The sequence below is a fragment of the Emys orbicularis genome, chromosome 7 (genome assembly GCF_028017835.1).
Source record: "Emys orbicularis isolate rEmyOrb1 chromosome 7, rEmyOrb1.hap1, whole genome shotgun sequence".
Lineage (NCBI taxonomy): Eukaryota > Metazoa > Chordata > Testudines > Emydidae > Emys > Emys orbicularis.
The window spans coordinates 55773691-55790527 of record NC_088689.1 but is presented as its reverse complement, the minus strand read 5'-3'; the positions used below and the strand labels follow the sequence as shown (position 1 = coordinate 55790527).

At 46.3% G+C, this 16837-nt stretch overlaps 1 protein-coding gene across 2 annotated transcripts in view; it reads right to left on the bottom strand.

Moving 5' to 3' along the window:
• PARG (poly(ADP-ribose) glycohydrolase) overlaps positions 1-16837 on the bottom strand; it is a 126307-nt gene that overhangs the window by 53801 nt on the left and 55669 nt on the right. For both annotated transcript variants that reach the window (XM_065407576.1, XM_065407578.1), the window contains one exon: positions 6140-6297. In XM_065407576.1, coding sequence (XP_065263648.1) covers positions 6140-6297 — 158 coding nt within the window. The remainder of the gene's footprint in view (positions 1-6139; positions 6298-16837) is intronic.

Here is a 16837-nt window from a genome sequence, read left to right as displayed (position 1 = left end):
AACCTGCTTCAAACTCCATTATATTTGGGCAGTTTTTAAATAAAATTAAGGGGCTTCCCAAAGTATAGGAATTTAAGAGGCAAGTCTGATAACTCTCAATAGGAACAACAGGCAAACTCAACAGTATCACAAGCACTACAAACCCTCGTGACAAAGACCATTCTCATCTACAATCCTCACACAAAAGTAGTGAAACTGAAGAACAAAAGGTTCAGCCATACATATTTTATTTATTTATTTTACAAGAGAGTGAACGAGGAGGAATATTTTGTTCCCCAAAAGGTGCTAGATCAGGGGTGAGCAAACTACGGACCGTGGGCCAGAACCAGCCCCTCATGGCTTTGGATCCGGCCCACAGGATTGCCACCCCCGTGGCGCCGCTCCCGGAAGTGGCCAGCACCACGTCCCTGTGGCCCCTGGGGGATGGGGCGGGAGAACAAAGGGCTCCACACGCTGCCCTCTGCCCCAGGGGCCGCAGGGACATAGTGCCAGCTGTTTCCAGGAGCAGCGGCGCAGGGCAACGGCAGGCAGCGAGCCTGCCTTAGCAGTGTGGCGCTGCTGCCACCCCGGAGCCGCTCCAGGTAAGTGGCGCCAGGCCGGAGCCCACACCCCGAACCCCTCCTGCACCCCTCACCCCAACCCCCTGCACTGAGCCCCCTGCTGCACCCCTCCTGCACCCCAACCCCCTTCCCTGATCCCCCTCCTGCACCCCAACCTCCTGCCCTGAGCCCCCTCCCGCACTCTGCACCTCCTTCTGCACCCCAACCCCCTACCCTGATCCCCCTTCCTGCACCCCAAACCCCTGCCCTGAGCCCCCAACCCCCCCTCAGGCCCCTCCTGCACTCCGCACCTCTCCTTGCACCCCAACCCCTTGCCCTGAGCCCCTTCCGGCACACCGCACCCCCTACACACACACCCCACACTCCCTCCCTCCTGCACTCCAACCCCTTGCCTCAGCCCTGCGTGCAATTTCCCCACCCAGATGTGGCCCTCAGGCCAAAAAGTTTGCCCACCCCTGTGCTAGATAGATAAGCCCTGGACACAACTCAGATTCTCTATCTATTCACAGAACAGATACACCATGAGTAGAAGCAGCATAAGTTTCTTCAGCTACCCTAACAATGTGCCTCAACTATGTTCTAGAAGGATCACCTTTAGGACTGAAAAATGCAGATCATTCTCTAAGCACAGTCAGTGCTTGACCTCTCTGCAGAGTCTATCAACAAGGGTGTCACACAATAACAAACTTAATAACTATTTATTTTGTGATGGCATTTCAACCATAACACCTAAATTCCCCAATTGTCTCTCTTTAATTCAGACAAGTTAAAATGCATCTTTTCCATGTCAACTTCATCTCTCTCTCCCTTCTAAAATATTGCTTACAATATTTTTATTCACATTTTAAACGTTTTGAAAAGAAGCAGCATAGACATTGTCCTAATTACAATTCTAAGGCAACATTTTAGCATCGTAATCCTAAATGAGTCTTAGAGACAATTCCATTTTATCAGATATACTTCTAATTTATATATTATACTATTAACAACTTTAAAAGCCCACAAAGGCACATCCTTGCCAGGTTTAAAAGGGATGTATTTAATCACATTGGCAAGTGTTTTACTACTTTATTATATTATTACTTAATGGCCTCTCAGTTTGTAGGAGGAAGTACAATCTACATTTACATGAAAATGTTACAATGTACTATAAAATTAAGCACCACAAAATCAAAGATGTACTGACACATGTATATTTATTTTAGGTGACAATAGCAAGAGTTGGATTGGAAAGGACAAAGTGTAAAATGGCTTATGTTACGCTGACGTATAAGCGGTCTCCCTTCCAGATGACCATAAAGTTGTCAGCATGCACAAAAGCACTCAGGAAACTTGCCTTCATCACCACATTTGAGATGGTTTACAGGAAATAAAATAAATGGTATGTTCTCAATCTCTTGTACCAAGTATGGCTTGTTTGATAAAACAAATTGATAGCCTTGTCAAATCACAGTAGGCAAACAGTGACAATTTTTATTTAATATGTACATACCAAGTGTACCATTTCATTTTATTACCTGAAATGGCCAAGCCCTAGAGTGGAAAAGGGGGACATTTTCTGACAGCAGATTTAAAGTGTTCTAAATTAGACTTAAGACCTTTCTCAGTTTAATCATCTATGAAGTACCAATTTTTAAATGTGTTTAAAATGAATAGAGGTGAAAGGGGCATGGTTCATTCTGCAATTTGACATAAAAGCGAAATCCACACAACTATGAGGGTACAGATCATTTTTACTTTGAAACAAAAGTCCATCATTGTTAACTATGAGGGATGGATACTGTGAGGTGCATAGCACCATCAACTCCCATAGACTCCAGTGAGATACAAGATTGAATAGTAAATCATAGCATCAGGTCCTAAAATTAACAGGGTTGAAAAATACCTATATTTGGCCCATGATTCTATAGTCCTTTCCAAAACAATCACTGAGCATGTGCATACCTAGTCATTTCTTTGTAGAATAAAACAAATTAATAATAAAAGATTAGGAACATGACTGTTGTATGAAGTTAAAGACATTTGATTAAGAAATTTCTTATGCACGTGTATTTTTTACCTTAAGCTACAAATTTTATTATTTAAAGATTTGGTAGGAAGAAAAATGTGTATTATACAAATGTTGGGAAGACGGAAAGTCAGTTTAATTATGGAATAATGCATTTGTTAAAGAAAAAAAATCACAAAAATTTGCTAATATGCACACAATTATTCTGCTTCATTAAAGGAGTATAGTACATGAATTTCTACAAGCAATGGAAGTAATTCATTCAGTTATACAGAAAATAAAATGTAGTAGTTTCCACACAGTTTAAGTCTCGATGCCCTAGCATATTGCTGTGGGAAAGCAGGGTTGCTGCAGCAGAACAACTTCTAATATAGCGTTCTCTAACCACATTAGGAAAAAAGCCCCTAATATTCCTCAAAAGTGGAGTGCATTGTTATAACAATCACAAATTATGATTTTGGACACTGCCCAGTACATTTTGTACATATGCTGCCAGCTCATGAATGCTTGTTTGTATTTTCGAGTCTTAGAGAATGTAATGGGACAAATTCTGTCCTAATTACAAGCATGCAATACCACTAATGACTAAGGACATTTATTTTATTGCCCTTTCCTTCCTACCTTCAAAAAACAGGAAATGTGGAAAGAAGATGACATTGGCATTGAGGGTAGGAAGAAAATGGTGCAGACTCTGCCCTTTTCTTCCCCACCACTCCCCCTTTTCAAAATACAAACGGGGCCACGTTACAGTTAAAGGTGAGGTAGGAAACAGTGTTTCTCCTCTCGGTCAGTTTCTCCCACTGCTCATTGCTGAATGCCTCCATCCTTCAATCTGCTTTTTGCATCCTTTCCTCCGCAGCTCTTACCTTATTAATCTTTCCCTGTCTCTGCAATATTTATTCACTCTCTCCTTATGCACTGTCAGCTGCTTGTCTTCCCTCCACACCAGGTGCCCTTCCCCAGTCTATTCTTTACTGGTGCAAGGGAGATAGGAAGAAGAGTTCATGGTGGCCTAGGATATGACTACAACTGCAAGCAAATGGCTGCAGTACAGCTGATCTTTCTGTAGACATGTCACTCACAGCACTGCCTGGAGTAAGAGTGAGACAGCGACTCCATGTGGATTGGACTCTAATGCAATGGAGGAGTAGCCCAAGGACTTATGAAGGATTGCATACCCATGGTTCCACTATGTAACAAAACTAGTGGGGATAGTGGTGGGATACCTGTTCAGCCAGTCTGATGTTAATTGCACCAGCTTCAGTGGTCAAAATTTGCAAGTGTTTACCAAAACCATGACAAAACATGTTTTTTGTAAAAATCAACAGGGACTCTGATAAGCCCTGAGAACAAAGACAGTTCCACTTTTCAGGGACACTGTATATTCTCTTCCTTTCCCAAGCATAGCATCAGTAGCCTTGCATGCATGCATGCATGCATGCAAGTAAGGGCAACATTCTGTCCTCTGTAAATAAAGGGATTAGTTTGTTTTAGGGTATGACCTGAGCAGGAGGTTCGAGATACTTTGATTTAAAAAGTGGTGATGAAACAATGTAGGAATTTATATTGGTTGATGGGCAGAGAGTTTAAAGAGAAAAACGAGGGACAGGCAGGCATTAGAGGCAGACAACATGGCATAGACCAATATAATATTTAACAAAAGGTGTGAATTAAAATCAATTTAATTATTTCAGTGCAAGTTTGAGCCCATGAAGGGGAGAATAAAGGCTTGTCTACACTCAGAATTCCACTGGTTTTAGCTAAAGGTTCAATTTTAACTGACATAGCTAAACCAGTGCACAAAAGGCTGTGTGGACACACTCAGTTTAAGCCAGATTTATTTCAGTTTCACTTAAGTCTACTAGGAACAGGTTGAAGCTAAAAAGTAGTAAGGCACTCTTTAATAACAATAATTATACCTAGCTCTTATATACAGGGCTGCTCAGAGGGGGGGGGGGTCAAGTGGGGCAATTTGCCCCAGGCCCTGGGCCTCACAGGGGCCCCCAGGAGTATGTCAGAGGCTTCCCTCTGCCCCCGCCTTCCCACATCCCCCGGCGTCTCAGCTGGTAAGGGGGCGGGGCTGTGAGCTGCAGCTGAGTGGCGGGAGCTCAGGCCCCGCTGGAAACACCACGCCGCTGCAGTGCTGGACGTGGTGCACTCAGGCTCCAGGAGAGGGGGTAAGCAGCATGGAGAGGGGCCGGGCACCCCCCCGATCCCATCCCCCACAGCCCTGACCCCCAGCTCCGAGCCCAGCCCCTCTGAGCTGGACTCCCCCCGACCCCATCCCCCCACAGCCCTGACCCCAGCTCTGAGCCCAGCCCCTCTGAACCGGACACCCCCCAACCCCATCCCCCCACAGCCCTGACCCCCAGCTCCGAGCCCAGCCCCTCTGAGCCGGACTCCCCCCGACCCCATCCCCCCACAGCCCTGACCCCAGCTCTGAGCCCAGCCCCTCTGAACCGGACACCCCCCAACCCCATCCCCCCACAGCCCTGACCCCCAGCTCCGAGCCCAGCCCCTCTGAGCCGGGGGCCCCCCGACCCCATCCCCCCCCCAGTCCTGACCCCCAGTCCGAGCCCAGCCCCTCTGAGCCGGGGGCCCCCCGACCCCACCCCCCCCCCAGTCCTGACCCCCAGTCCGAGCCCAGCCCCTCTGAACCGGACACCCCCCGACCCCATCCCCCCACAGCCCTGACCCCCAGCTCCGAGCCCAGCCCCTCTGAGCCGGGGGCCCCCCGACCCCATCCCCCCCCCAGTCCTGACCCCCAGTCCGAGCCCAGCCCCTCTGAACCGGACACCCCCCGACCCCATCCCCCCACAGCCCTGACCCCCAGCTCCGAGCCCAGACCCTCTGAGCCGGACACCCCCTTGACCCCATCTCCCCACAGCCCTGAGTCCAGCCCCTGTGAGCCGGGCACCCCCCAACCCAGAGCCCAGCTCCCCACCCAGCCCTGGGCAACAGCAGCAGCACCCATCCCCATCACCCAGCAACAGCCCATTATGTAATTGCAAATGTATACATACATATATTTATACATATTTAATGTTTTTAAATAATGTATTTAGTGTATTTTCAAATTATTACAAATTAATTTTTGAATGTATTTCATTAGTTATTTTTTACATTTCCAAATACGTTATTATAGTATTGCAACTTTTTTTTAAATGGAAGGGGCCCCCAAAATTGCTTTGCCCCAGGCCCCCTGAATCCTCTGGGCGGCCCTGCTTATATAGCACTTTTCATTAAGCTTATAAATGTTCATAAATGGAAATAAGAGTGTCCACCCAGGGGGTTGCACTCATTTAATTAAACCAGTGCGTGTTTGTGAATAGATTGGGGTAGGTCAGCCTTGTTATCAAGCATTTTTTCATCCACAAGACCCTCATATTTCCCATGGATAATGTGATTAAATTGTTTCCTGTTTTTTCCTTATAATTTTAGAAGAAACCAACTACTGAATTGGTGTTAATTGCCTTTTAATTATGTGAAAGAAAAAACAGGATTCTCCCCTAAGTGACTACAATATTTTCCTTGAAGGGTCATCTGCTCCATTTATTCAAAAATGCCATACCTGTTGAAGTTAATGTCTGGATAACTAGAATACTCAGACTTCATCTTGGCATTGCGTCGTGGAAAAGTGCAGAAAAAAGCATTGGCTAGAAAACTAGCGATCTGCTCCTGTGACATTGTGATGGAGTGATTCATCTTTTGTTTCAGTAAAGGTATTGGCTACCAGAAGGGAATGAAGAAAAAAAAAAAAAAAGAGAGAGAAAGAGAAATAATTAGTTTAGCAATTCAAAAAAAACCAGGAGCACAAAATTACATTTGCTAAATTAGAGCAAGAGTAATTTAGGGCCATTGGTTGGTCCTTAAATCAGCAGCACCATTAAAGTCAAGGGTTGTTCAACTAAGATGATTGGGAACAAGCTTGTTTGACAAATAGCAGATTTCTAATCAGTAACAATAAGGCCAACAAAGCACAACTTATCAGAGAAAAAACAGGCTCCAGAGGTGGAAACAGATGGAATGTAGTAATAACCGGGCAATCTTAAAATCAAGTAAGATATATTATATTTTATTTATTCCAGCAGCTGGATTCTAAAGTTATTCTTGTGGGTAGTTCACTACTGTCTCAGCAACTCTTGTCAGGCCTGACATACTCTCTTTACCCCACACTTTGGTGTCATGATCTGTATCTAAAAGGTGTTATGTAAGATATCTATACAAACTGGTAACATACTTGTCCCAAAATCATTGCATGGTGTATGTAAGAGGTGTATACAAAGGGTAATAAATATGTTCCAGAATTATGTTCTTAAAATGTATTTGGCAAGCAATGTTTAAGCTACAACTGTTCCAAAGAAATACAATTCTGATTGCTTGAATGTCTCCCCGCTGAAAAGTAGGCAAGATGTGACCAAAGACAAAGAAAAGCACATTGACGTGCAAGATAAACAAAGCCATCAGGAGAGCAAGTGGAGAGAGAGAACCATTTAACAATCTCAATGGGGGATGAAGACTGCACCCCAGGAAGCCTGCCTATCTCTTGAAGCAGAGTCAATGAACTTTGGAAAGATATAAGCAGAGAGAAAAGGCCATTTTGGCATCCTTCACCTGAAGGGACAAAGGAACTGAGCAGTTTGAGATCTATGGCCTGGTCTACACTAGGCTTTTATGTCGAATTTAGCGCCGTTACATCGAATTAACCCTGCACCCGTCCACACCACGAAGCTATTTAGTTCGACATAGAGCTCTCTTAAATTCGACTTCTGTACTCCTCCAAAACGAGAGGAGTAGCGCTAAATTCGAAATGGCCATATCGAATTAGGCTAGGTGTGGATGGAAATCGACGGTAATAGCTCCGGGAGCTATCCCACAGTGCACCACTCTGTTGACGCTCTGGACAGCAGTCCGAGCTCGGATGCTCTGATCAGCCACACAGGAAAAGCCCCGGGAAAATTTGAATTCCTTTTCCTGTCTGGCCAGTTTGAATCTCATTCCCTGTTTGGACAGCGTGGCGAGCTCAGCAGCAGTGGCAACGATGCAGAGCTCTCCAGCAGAGATGGCCATGCAATCTAATAGAAGGAGGGCCCCAGCATGGACTGATCGGGAAGTCTTGGATCTCATCGCTGTGTGGGGCGATGAGTCCGTGCTTTCAGAGCTGCGCTCCAAAAGACGGAATGCAAAGATCTACGAGAAGATCTCTAAAGCCATGGCAGAGAGAGGATACAGCCGGGATGCAACGCAGTGCCGCGTGAAAATCAAGGAGCTGAGACAAGGCTACCAAAAAACCAAAGAGGCAAACGGACGCTCCGGATCCCATCCCCACACATCCCGTTTCTACGAGGCACTGCATTCCATCCTAGGTGCGGCCGCCACCACTACCCCACCACTGACCGTGGACTCTGAGGATGGGATATTGTCCGCGGCAGGTTCCTCGTCGGACATGTTAGCGGACGGGGAAGATGAAGAAGGAGATGAGGAGGACGAGGCAGTCGACAGCGCTGGCACCGCTGATTTCCCCGACAGCCAGGAGCTCTTCATCACCCTTACCGAGATCCCCTACCAACCGTCCCCATCCCTTACCCCGGAGACAGAATCAGGGGAAGGATCAAGCAGTGAGTGCTTTAAATATCTAAACATTTATTTTTACAAGAACTAGAATATTTATAATATTAACAATGGCTGTTTATTAAAGTGCTTAAACATGTAAACAATTAACTGCAAAAAAACTGGAATATTTACAATCGTAACAAAGGGTTTTTCATGATTTGTCTGCCTTAGGCTCTTCACAATTTAGTCCCAAGTATTTAAAATTTTTTTTACAATGTCCGGTAAGTCATGATTATGCTGCCCAAGACGCTCCACTCTTTAGTCCCAGTGCACCTATGCGAAAATCCGGTCAATATGGCCGGGGATGGAGGCGAAATCCTCATAGGAGAACTCCTCGTAGGTCTCAAGAAGGTACATTTCCAGCCTGTTCATCAGGTTCCTGGGTAGGGCGATCTTATTGGGCCCTCCGTGGTAGGACACGTTACCGCGCCACGACACCATCAGATAGTCTGGTATCATCGCCCTGCAGAGCATAGCGGCAAACGGCCCTGGTTTCTGAAGGCTTTCTCGAAACATCCTTTCCCTCTGGGACTCCGAGATCCTCAGCAGGGTGATGTCGCTCATTACGCCCTGCTTTGAATTAGGGAGGGGAATGTTAGTATTGGGACTGCTTTACAGCCACGCGGTGGAGGGAGAGGGGCAGCATACAGGGATCTTTCCCTGGAACAGCCGCGAGGGGGTGGGACAGGGGCATAGTTCATGCTGTCCTGATTGCTGGCAGCAGAGACTGGCATTGCTTTCAATGTGAAAGGAGGCCAGTGCTACTAGTACAGTTTTAAGCAGCCAGAAGTCTACGGCTTACCATGATTGCACGCTACAGAAGTTCAGGTGTCCTGCCACGCTTCTCAGATAACTGCAAGACCACTGCAGGACCCCAGGCACTGAAGGCGATGGCCGAAAATTCGACCTTGTCCTGAGTGCGCATGTGAGAGGTGCAGTGCATGGTCTTGTTCACAGAGAAAGACTAGGTTCTTTGTACACAACTTCATTTATCTGTCTCAGAAATTCACTCCATTTTTCCCATTCACACAGACACATCTGCGACTGTCTCCCAACCCAGCCTGTCAGCACACTCCCAGAGGCTAGCGCAGATTAGGAGGAGGAAGAAGAAGACGCGGGAGGACATGTTCTCAGAACTAATGAGCTGTTCCCGAGCCCAGGCAGCCCAGCAGACACAGTGGAGGGAGAACTTGTCCCAAATGCACCGAGCAGTCATGGAACGGGAGGAGAGGTGGCGTCAGGAGGACCAGCAGGCTACTGAAAAGCTGCTTGGACTTCTGAGGGAGCAAACGGACACGCTCCGGCGCCTTGTGGATGTTCTGCAAGACCTGAGGCAGGAGGACAGAGCCCCGCTGCGGTCTATCTCTAACCGCCCTCCCCCGCCACCAAGTCCCACACCCCCCTCACCCAAAGTACAAAGAAGGAGGGGCGGCAAGGGCCGTTAAAACTTTCAGTCAACCCCTGCAGACTGCTCTAGCACTAGAAGGCTCTCATTCCCCAAAATTTTAAAAGTCCTTTCCTACACACCTCACAGAAGCCCCCGTGCAAGTTTCAACCCCCACGTTTCATGTGTGGTTCATAATAAAATATTCGTTTCTGTTAATTACTGTTTCCATGATTTTATTTTGGAGGAGAGTCTGTCTGAACGAGGGGAAGGGGCATGGTAATTGGACAGGACAGTCACCTTTACCAGGGTACAGAGGCGGGGTCAGGTCCAGGATCAGGACACATACCCAGTGCAGTGACTAGTGACCCTGTTCAATCTGGGAGGTGGTTTTCGTGTTCTGGGGGGGGGGGGGGGTTGCTCTGTGACTTTGTGGCGGGGGAGGGCAGTTACAGATCTAATGCATCACAGAGCCCCGCAGCAGGGGAGCTGTAACCCTCCTCCCCCTGCCAGACAGTCACATAGCCGACACATACACGCTGTCCCGCCCAGGAGGGCTGGCAGGCTCTGTTGAAACAACCAGTCCACCACTGCGGAACCCGTCATTCCTGGAGTTTAGAAGCATCATTTGCATCACAACAGTAAACCCGCACCCCGCCACAGTCTGCGTCCCAGGTTTAAAACATTCCCGCGAAAACAGTAATAAAGACAACGGTGTTCATTAACAAAACAGAACAGATTTTATTATTTGGGAAGGGGGTGAAGGGGGTATGTAACTGGAGAGGATAGTCAACGGTAACTGGGTAAAGAAACGGTGGCAAGTTCAGGTTCTGAGTCCACAAACTTAAAATTCACTGGTGACCCTGCTCAGTCTGGAAACTGTCTTTCAAAGCCTCCCGGATGCACAGTGCGTCCCGCTGGGCTCTTCTAATCTCCCGGCTGTCTGGCTGGGAGTAATCAGCAGCCAGGCGATTTGCCTCAACCTCCCACCCCACCATAAAGGTCTCCCCCTTGCTCTCACAGAGATTGTGGAGCACACAGCAAGCTGCAATAACAATGGGGATATTGGTTTCGCTGAGATCACAGCGAGTCAGTAAGCTTCTCCATCTCCCCTTGAGACGGCCAAAAGCACACTCCACCACCATTCTGCACTTGCTGAGCCGGTAGTTGAACAGTTCTTTTTCTGTGTCCAGGGCGCCAGTATAGGGCTTCATGAGCCAGGGCATTAGCGGGTATGCTGGGTCCCCGAGGATCACTGTAGGCATCTCCACATCCCCAAGAGTTATTTTGTGGTCCGGGAAGTAAATACCTTCCTGCAGCCTTCTAAACAGACCAGAGTTCCTGAACACGCGAGCGTCATGAACCTTGCCCGGCCATCCAACGTTGATGTTAGTAAAACGTCCCTTATGGTCCACCAGTGCTTGCAGCACCATTGAAAAGTAGCCCTTTCGGTTGATGTACTGGCTGGCCTGGTGGTCCGGTCCCAGGATAGGGATGTGAGTCCCATCTATAGCCCCACCGCAGTTTGGGAATCCCATCGCGGCGAAGCCATCTATGATGGCCTGCGCGTTTCCCAGGGTCACTACCTTTGACAGCAGTACCTTCACGATTGCCTTGGCTACTTGCATGACAACAACCCCCACGGTAGACTTGCCCACGCCAAACTGGTTCGCGACTGACCGGTAGCTGTCCGGCGTTGCGAGCTTCCAGAGGGCTATGGCCACTCGCTTCTGGACAGTCAGGGCTGCTCGCATCCGGGTGTCCTTGCGCTTCAGGGCAGGGGACAGCAACTCACAAAGTTCGAGGAAAGTCCCCTTCCGCATGCGAAAGTTTCGCAGCCACTGGGATTCATCCCAGACCTGAAGCACTATGCGGTCCCACCAGTCCGTGCTTGTTTCACGGGCCCAGAATCGCCGTTCCACAGTATCCACAAGACCCATTGCCACCGTGATGTCCTCGGCACTGGGTGTCGTGGTTTCAGACAGGCGTGTGCTACTCTCGGAGTTCAGGTCCTGACCCCGGTGCCGTAGCCTCCTCGCCTGATTTCTCTCTATCTGCCTCAGTGAAAGGTCGATGATGAGCTGCGATGCGTTGACAACGGCCACAACTGCAGCGATGGTCACAGCGGGCTCCATGCTCGCAGTGCTGTGGCGTCCGCGCTGTCACTGACCAGAAAAGTGCGCGAACTGATTTCCCGCCGGCGCTTTCAGGGAGGGAGGGCGGGAGTGACGGTTGGATGACGACAGTTACCCAAAAGCACCCTCGACACATTTTTTTACCCAGAAGGCAATGGCGGCTCGACCCAGAATTCCAATGGGCAGCGGGGACTGCGGGAACTGTGGGATAGCTGCCCACAGTGCACCGCTTCCAATGTCGACGCTTGCCCCGTTAGTGTGGACTGACAAAGTCGAATTACTGTCCTTAGTGTGGACACACACGTTCGACTTTGTAATATCGACTCCACATATTCGATTTAACTAAAATCGAACTACTCTCGTAGTGTAGACATACCCTATGAAGGGTCCTGGCCAGAGTGTCTGGTCAGCCATGCTGGAAAAGAGACTTGAGAAACACTTCTTTGAACAAGAAAGTCTAGTTTGTTGAATCAGGTTTTAGTCTTAGAAGTGTATTTTTACTTTTGTTTATTTGTTTGTTTGTAACAGTTCATCCTTATTCCTTATACTTAGCATCATTCAATCCACTGCCCCTTTTGTTAAATAAATTTGCTCTGCTTTTACTATAAAACAATTCAGTGCACTGTTTGAAGGGAAAGGAGTGTTAAACCCACTTAAGCTAACAGGCTGCAGTATACTGTCTCCTTAAAGGAGCAACAAATTTAACTTCTGTTTGTTCACTAAGGAGACTGGATATTACAGGGAGATGTCTCTGGGGAAGTTTGTTACCTGCAAGGCAAGATTTGGACTGACAGAGTCCTGAAGTTTACTGGGAAGGCTGACAAGCTGGTGTGTCAGGGAGTTGTCACACTTCTTAGCAATAGCAAAACTCTCACCTGCTGAGGCTGAGAGGGTTAACACTAACTCTCAATTCTGGGAACCCCAGCATATTGTCACAATGGTGTTGCACAATTTAAAGAAAATGTATGATTACAGCAATCACCCATTTACAGCTGTAAAATGAGGGGACAAATGTCACCTTAACTATAAAAGATTTAATTACTCGACGATTTATTTTGACTCCCCCGTCCAATTTTGTGTTTTAGATAACTAGAAAAGACTCAAATATAATTTGAATTAAAGAACAAACACAACAAGCACCATTATTATTATATATTTATTTTATTACTGGCTTATCAATTTGAAAGCTTTCTTTCTGTCTCCCCACCCTATAAAATATGTGCAGTACATAAACTAGAATTTCTGTCTCTTTATGATATGCCTGAGGAGGAAGATGTTGGAGGGAGTGGAGGAGTTGGAAGGAACTTAGTTCACCATTTTTGCTGTGAGGAATCACTGTTCAAATCTTATTTGACCACAAGTGGAAACCAATTTGGAGAATCTCATTCTAAATGGGCATCTCTCCACAGCACAAAAAGCAGTCCATGATATAAAAAGGACCACACTTGGCAATACATTTACAGGACAAGACTAAAGTAAATTAGCAGAGCTGTGAATAGGCCTGGGATGAGATCAGGAATGACATGCACTGGCAAGAATGAATCGAGAAGGTTGTACAGAGCCTAGTTACAAACTATCCACATTTGTAACTTGTGTGAGTAAACCTTCATTGACACCATTTGTTACCACTTATATTCAATCCACCTTAATCTCACAATTCCATGCCACGTCCTCAGGTTGAAGATGCCTCTCTCCAAAGAATTTACAAGTCCACATAATGAATGTTATGAAGACCAGGACACCATAAATAAAGATTTAATACTTTAAGGGAAGTATAATTAGCCAGAGTGGAATAGTAACTTTTTTTTTATTATTAAAATACCCCTAATGAAGACCAAAACAAAAAAGTTTGGGGGCCAGAAAATGAAAAGAAATACTGAAAATATGAGCCACCAACTTTCAAAGTTATCCATGAAAAACCAGAAAGTCTTAAATAAAGACTAATAAAGAACAGTGTCTTACAAAGAATAATTCCCCCCCCCTCCCTAGCTATAAGCTCTCATCAAGCAAAACTAGCCTTTGGGGTTGTCCACTACAGTGGCAAAGCTGCACCACGGTAGCACGTCAGTGTAGACACTACCTACTCCGACAGGAAGGGTTCTTCTATCACTGTAGGTAATCCACCTCCCTGAGACGCAGTAGCGAGGTTGACAGAAGAATTCTTCTGTTGACGTAGTGCTGTCTATATGGGGACTTAGGTCATCTTAACAACGCCACTCAGGAGTATGGATTTTTCACACCCCAGCCTACGTAGTTAAATCAACCTAATTTTCTAGTGTTCACCGGGTCTTTGAGTCCGCTCACTATTCTGACAAGGCACTTGCTCATTAGTAATGAAACATCTATGGCCACTGAAGATGGTCCCTCCTCCTTATCTGAACACCAAACATGGCTTTTAAACTCATGGGAGTAATGTTAACAGATGCACTAAGCATATTCTGCAAGTTTTCCCCTCCACAAAATGTTCTATAGTGAACAGGAGAGAGCCTCATGGATGTCAGCTAAAGAAGAGACTAAAAAGGGGCTATAGCCCAAAGCAGACTCTCCTTGCTTGGCAGCTCCATTTGGGTGTTCTGCCAACAAATTAACAGGGGTCATACACTACAAAGAATCTTCAGTATTTGGTTTTATAATCATCATGAGCTGCATCTATGAGTTCTCTACAAGATCTGGAGAGGGGAGCAGGTTTCTGCCCCTTTATAGAAATGCTACCCTGCCCCAGACAGCAGCTACAGATTTAGGGTATGTCTATACTGCAGTCACAGGGTGTGACTGCAATTTCAGTAGACACATACTATATTAAAGCTAGCTTGGGTCCTGGAGCAACGAAGACATGACAGCACATGTTTCAGCATGAGCTGTATGAGCCCAAGAACCTGAAGTGCACACTGTTGTGGCTTCACTACTTCAGGACCCAAGCTAACTAGTTTAAAGTTAGCACAAGTATGTCTACTTGAACTGCCACCACACCTTGTGGCTGCAATACACACACACACTTAATGGAAGCATCTCTGAAAGGGTATCTTCTTTCCCTACTCCCTGCAAGCAACACACCTACAGTGAGAGGGAGATAGCTGGAAGTGTGAGGGGTGGTCTTCATCCCAGCTGGCAGCTAGGCGGGACAGCCATTTTACTGGGAGGGCTGTAGGAATTCCAGAAGGCTTGAGTGGGTAAAAGGAGAGAACCCGGGTAAGCATATTGGAGCCACTGCAGAGACTGAAGGACAGATATAGATATAGATATAAAAAACAGCTTCCCTCTCCCTAAATTATTTGGCAATATGGAGCTGCAGTAAGTGGGAAGTGGGTGTTTTTATTTGTTTGGTGGGGGGAGGGTTGAGGGAGGTTGTCTCCTCTTGATAAGTAAACCTACTGCAAAATGAGCATCCGGTTTGCACAGTGCAATTAGAAGTTTACACAAAGCTCAAAGGTGGACTATAACATTTATATAAAAACTAAGCTTTTAGTTATTACTGTTCATTATTTTATCATTAAATTCCACACCATTCAGTGAAAAAAAATGCTTTCCATTAGAACCACACCCATTTTTGCTTTGTGTTACTTCCTCCTCTATTTTCCTGTTTTTCTCCCTCCTCCTGTCTTTCCTCTTTTCTTCAATGCACATTTCCCTCCTTGTGTTAATTTCCAGTTCTCATCTCCCACGAGCTTCACTCCCAAACTCTTCCCCATTCAGTCCATGAAAATGATCAGCAATTAAGTAGTTAATGCTCACATTTAAAGCATCATCACTAGGTGTTCGAGTTAACCAATCAATTAGATGAATGGGGGTGAGGGAGTTCACACTTCTCCAAGCTATTGTTTCAAGTTCTGTGCAAAGTGATCCGTGTTTTCAATGTCTACTTTCTAACAATGAGAAACCAACTTTCCTCTTCCCCAGTAGAAGTTCAGATTCTGCAGGATGTGAACATGCCATCTCTCTCACACACACACACACACACACACACACACACTAGGAAGGCTGAATCCATGCCAGGGGCTATGTTTTTGACATTTCTGATTTAGAGTAATTATTCAGCATTAACTAGGAAATACTGCTGCAGAGCTATAAAAATGTCTTGAAAAGTTTTAGAGGGTCCTGTGGCACCTTTAAGACTAACAGAAGTATTGGGAGCATAAGCTTTCATGGGTAAGAACCTCACTTCTTCAGATGCAAGTAATGGAAATCTCCAGAGGCAGGTATAAATCAGTATGGAGATAACGAGGTTAGTTCAATCAGGGAGGGTGAGGTGCTCTGCTAGCAGTTGAGGTGTGAACACCAAGGGAGGAGAAACGGCTTCTGTAGTTGGATAGCCATTCACAGTCTTTGTTTAATCCTGATCTGATGGTGTCAAATTTGCAAATGAACTGGAGCTCAGCAGTTTCTCTTTGGAGTCTGGTCCAGAAGTTTTTTTGCTGTAAGATGGCTACCTTTACATCTGCTATTGTGTGGCCAGGGAGGTTGAAGTGTTCTCCTACAGGTTTTTGTATATTGCCATTCCTGATATCTGACTTGTGTCCATTTATCCTCTTGCATAGTGACTGTCCAGTTCACCAGCAACCATGCACCGCACCATAACAACTCTAACTCAGGAACCAACCCATGCAACAAACCTCGATGCCAACTCTGCCTACATATCTACACCAGCAACACCATCACAGGACCTAACCAGATCAGCTACAACATCACTGGCTCATTCACCTGCACGTCCACCAATGTTATATATGCCATCATGTGCCAGCAATGCCCCTCTGCTATGTACATTGGCCAAACTGGACAGTCACTATGCAAGAGGATAAATGGACACAAGTCAGATATCAGGAAATTTGACACCATCAGATCAGGATTAAACAAAGACTGTGAATGGCTATCCAACTACAGAAGCAGTTTCTCCTCCCTTGGTGTTCACACCTCAACTGCTAGCAGAGCACCTCACCCTCCCTGATTGAACTAACCTCGTTATCTCCATACTGATTTATACCTGCCTCTGGAAATTTCCATTACTTGCATCTGAAGAAGTGAGGTTCTTACCCACAAAAGCTTATGATCCCAATACTTCTGTCAGTCTTAAAGGTGCCACAGGACCCTCTGTTGCTTTTTACAGATTCAGACTAACACGGCTACCCCTCTGATACTTGAA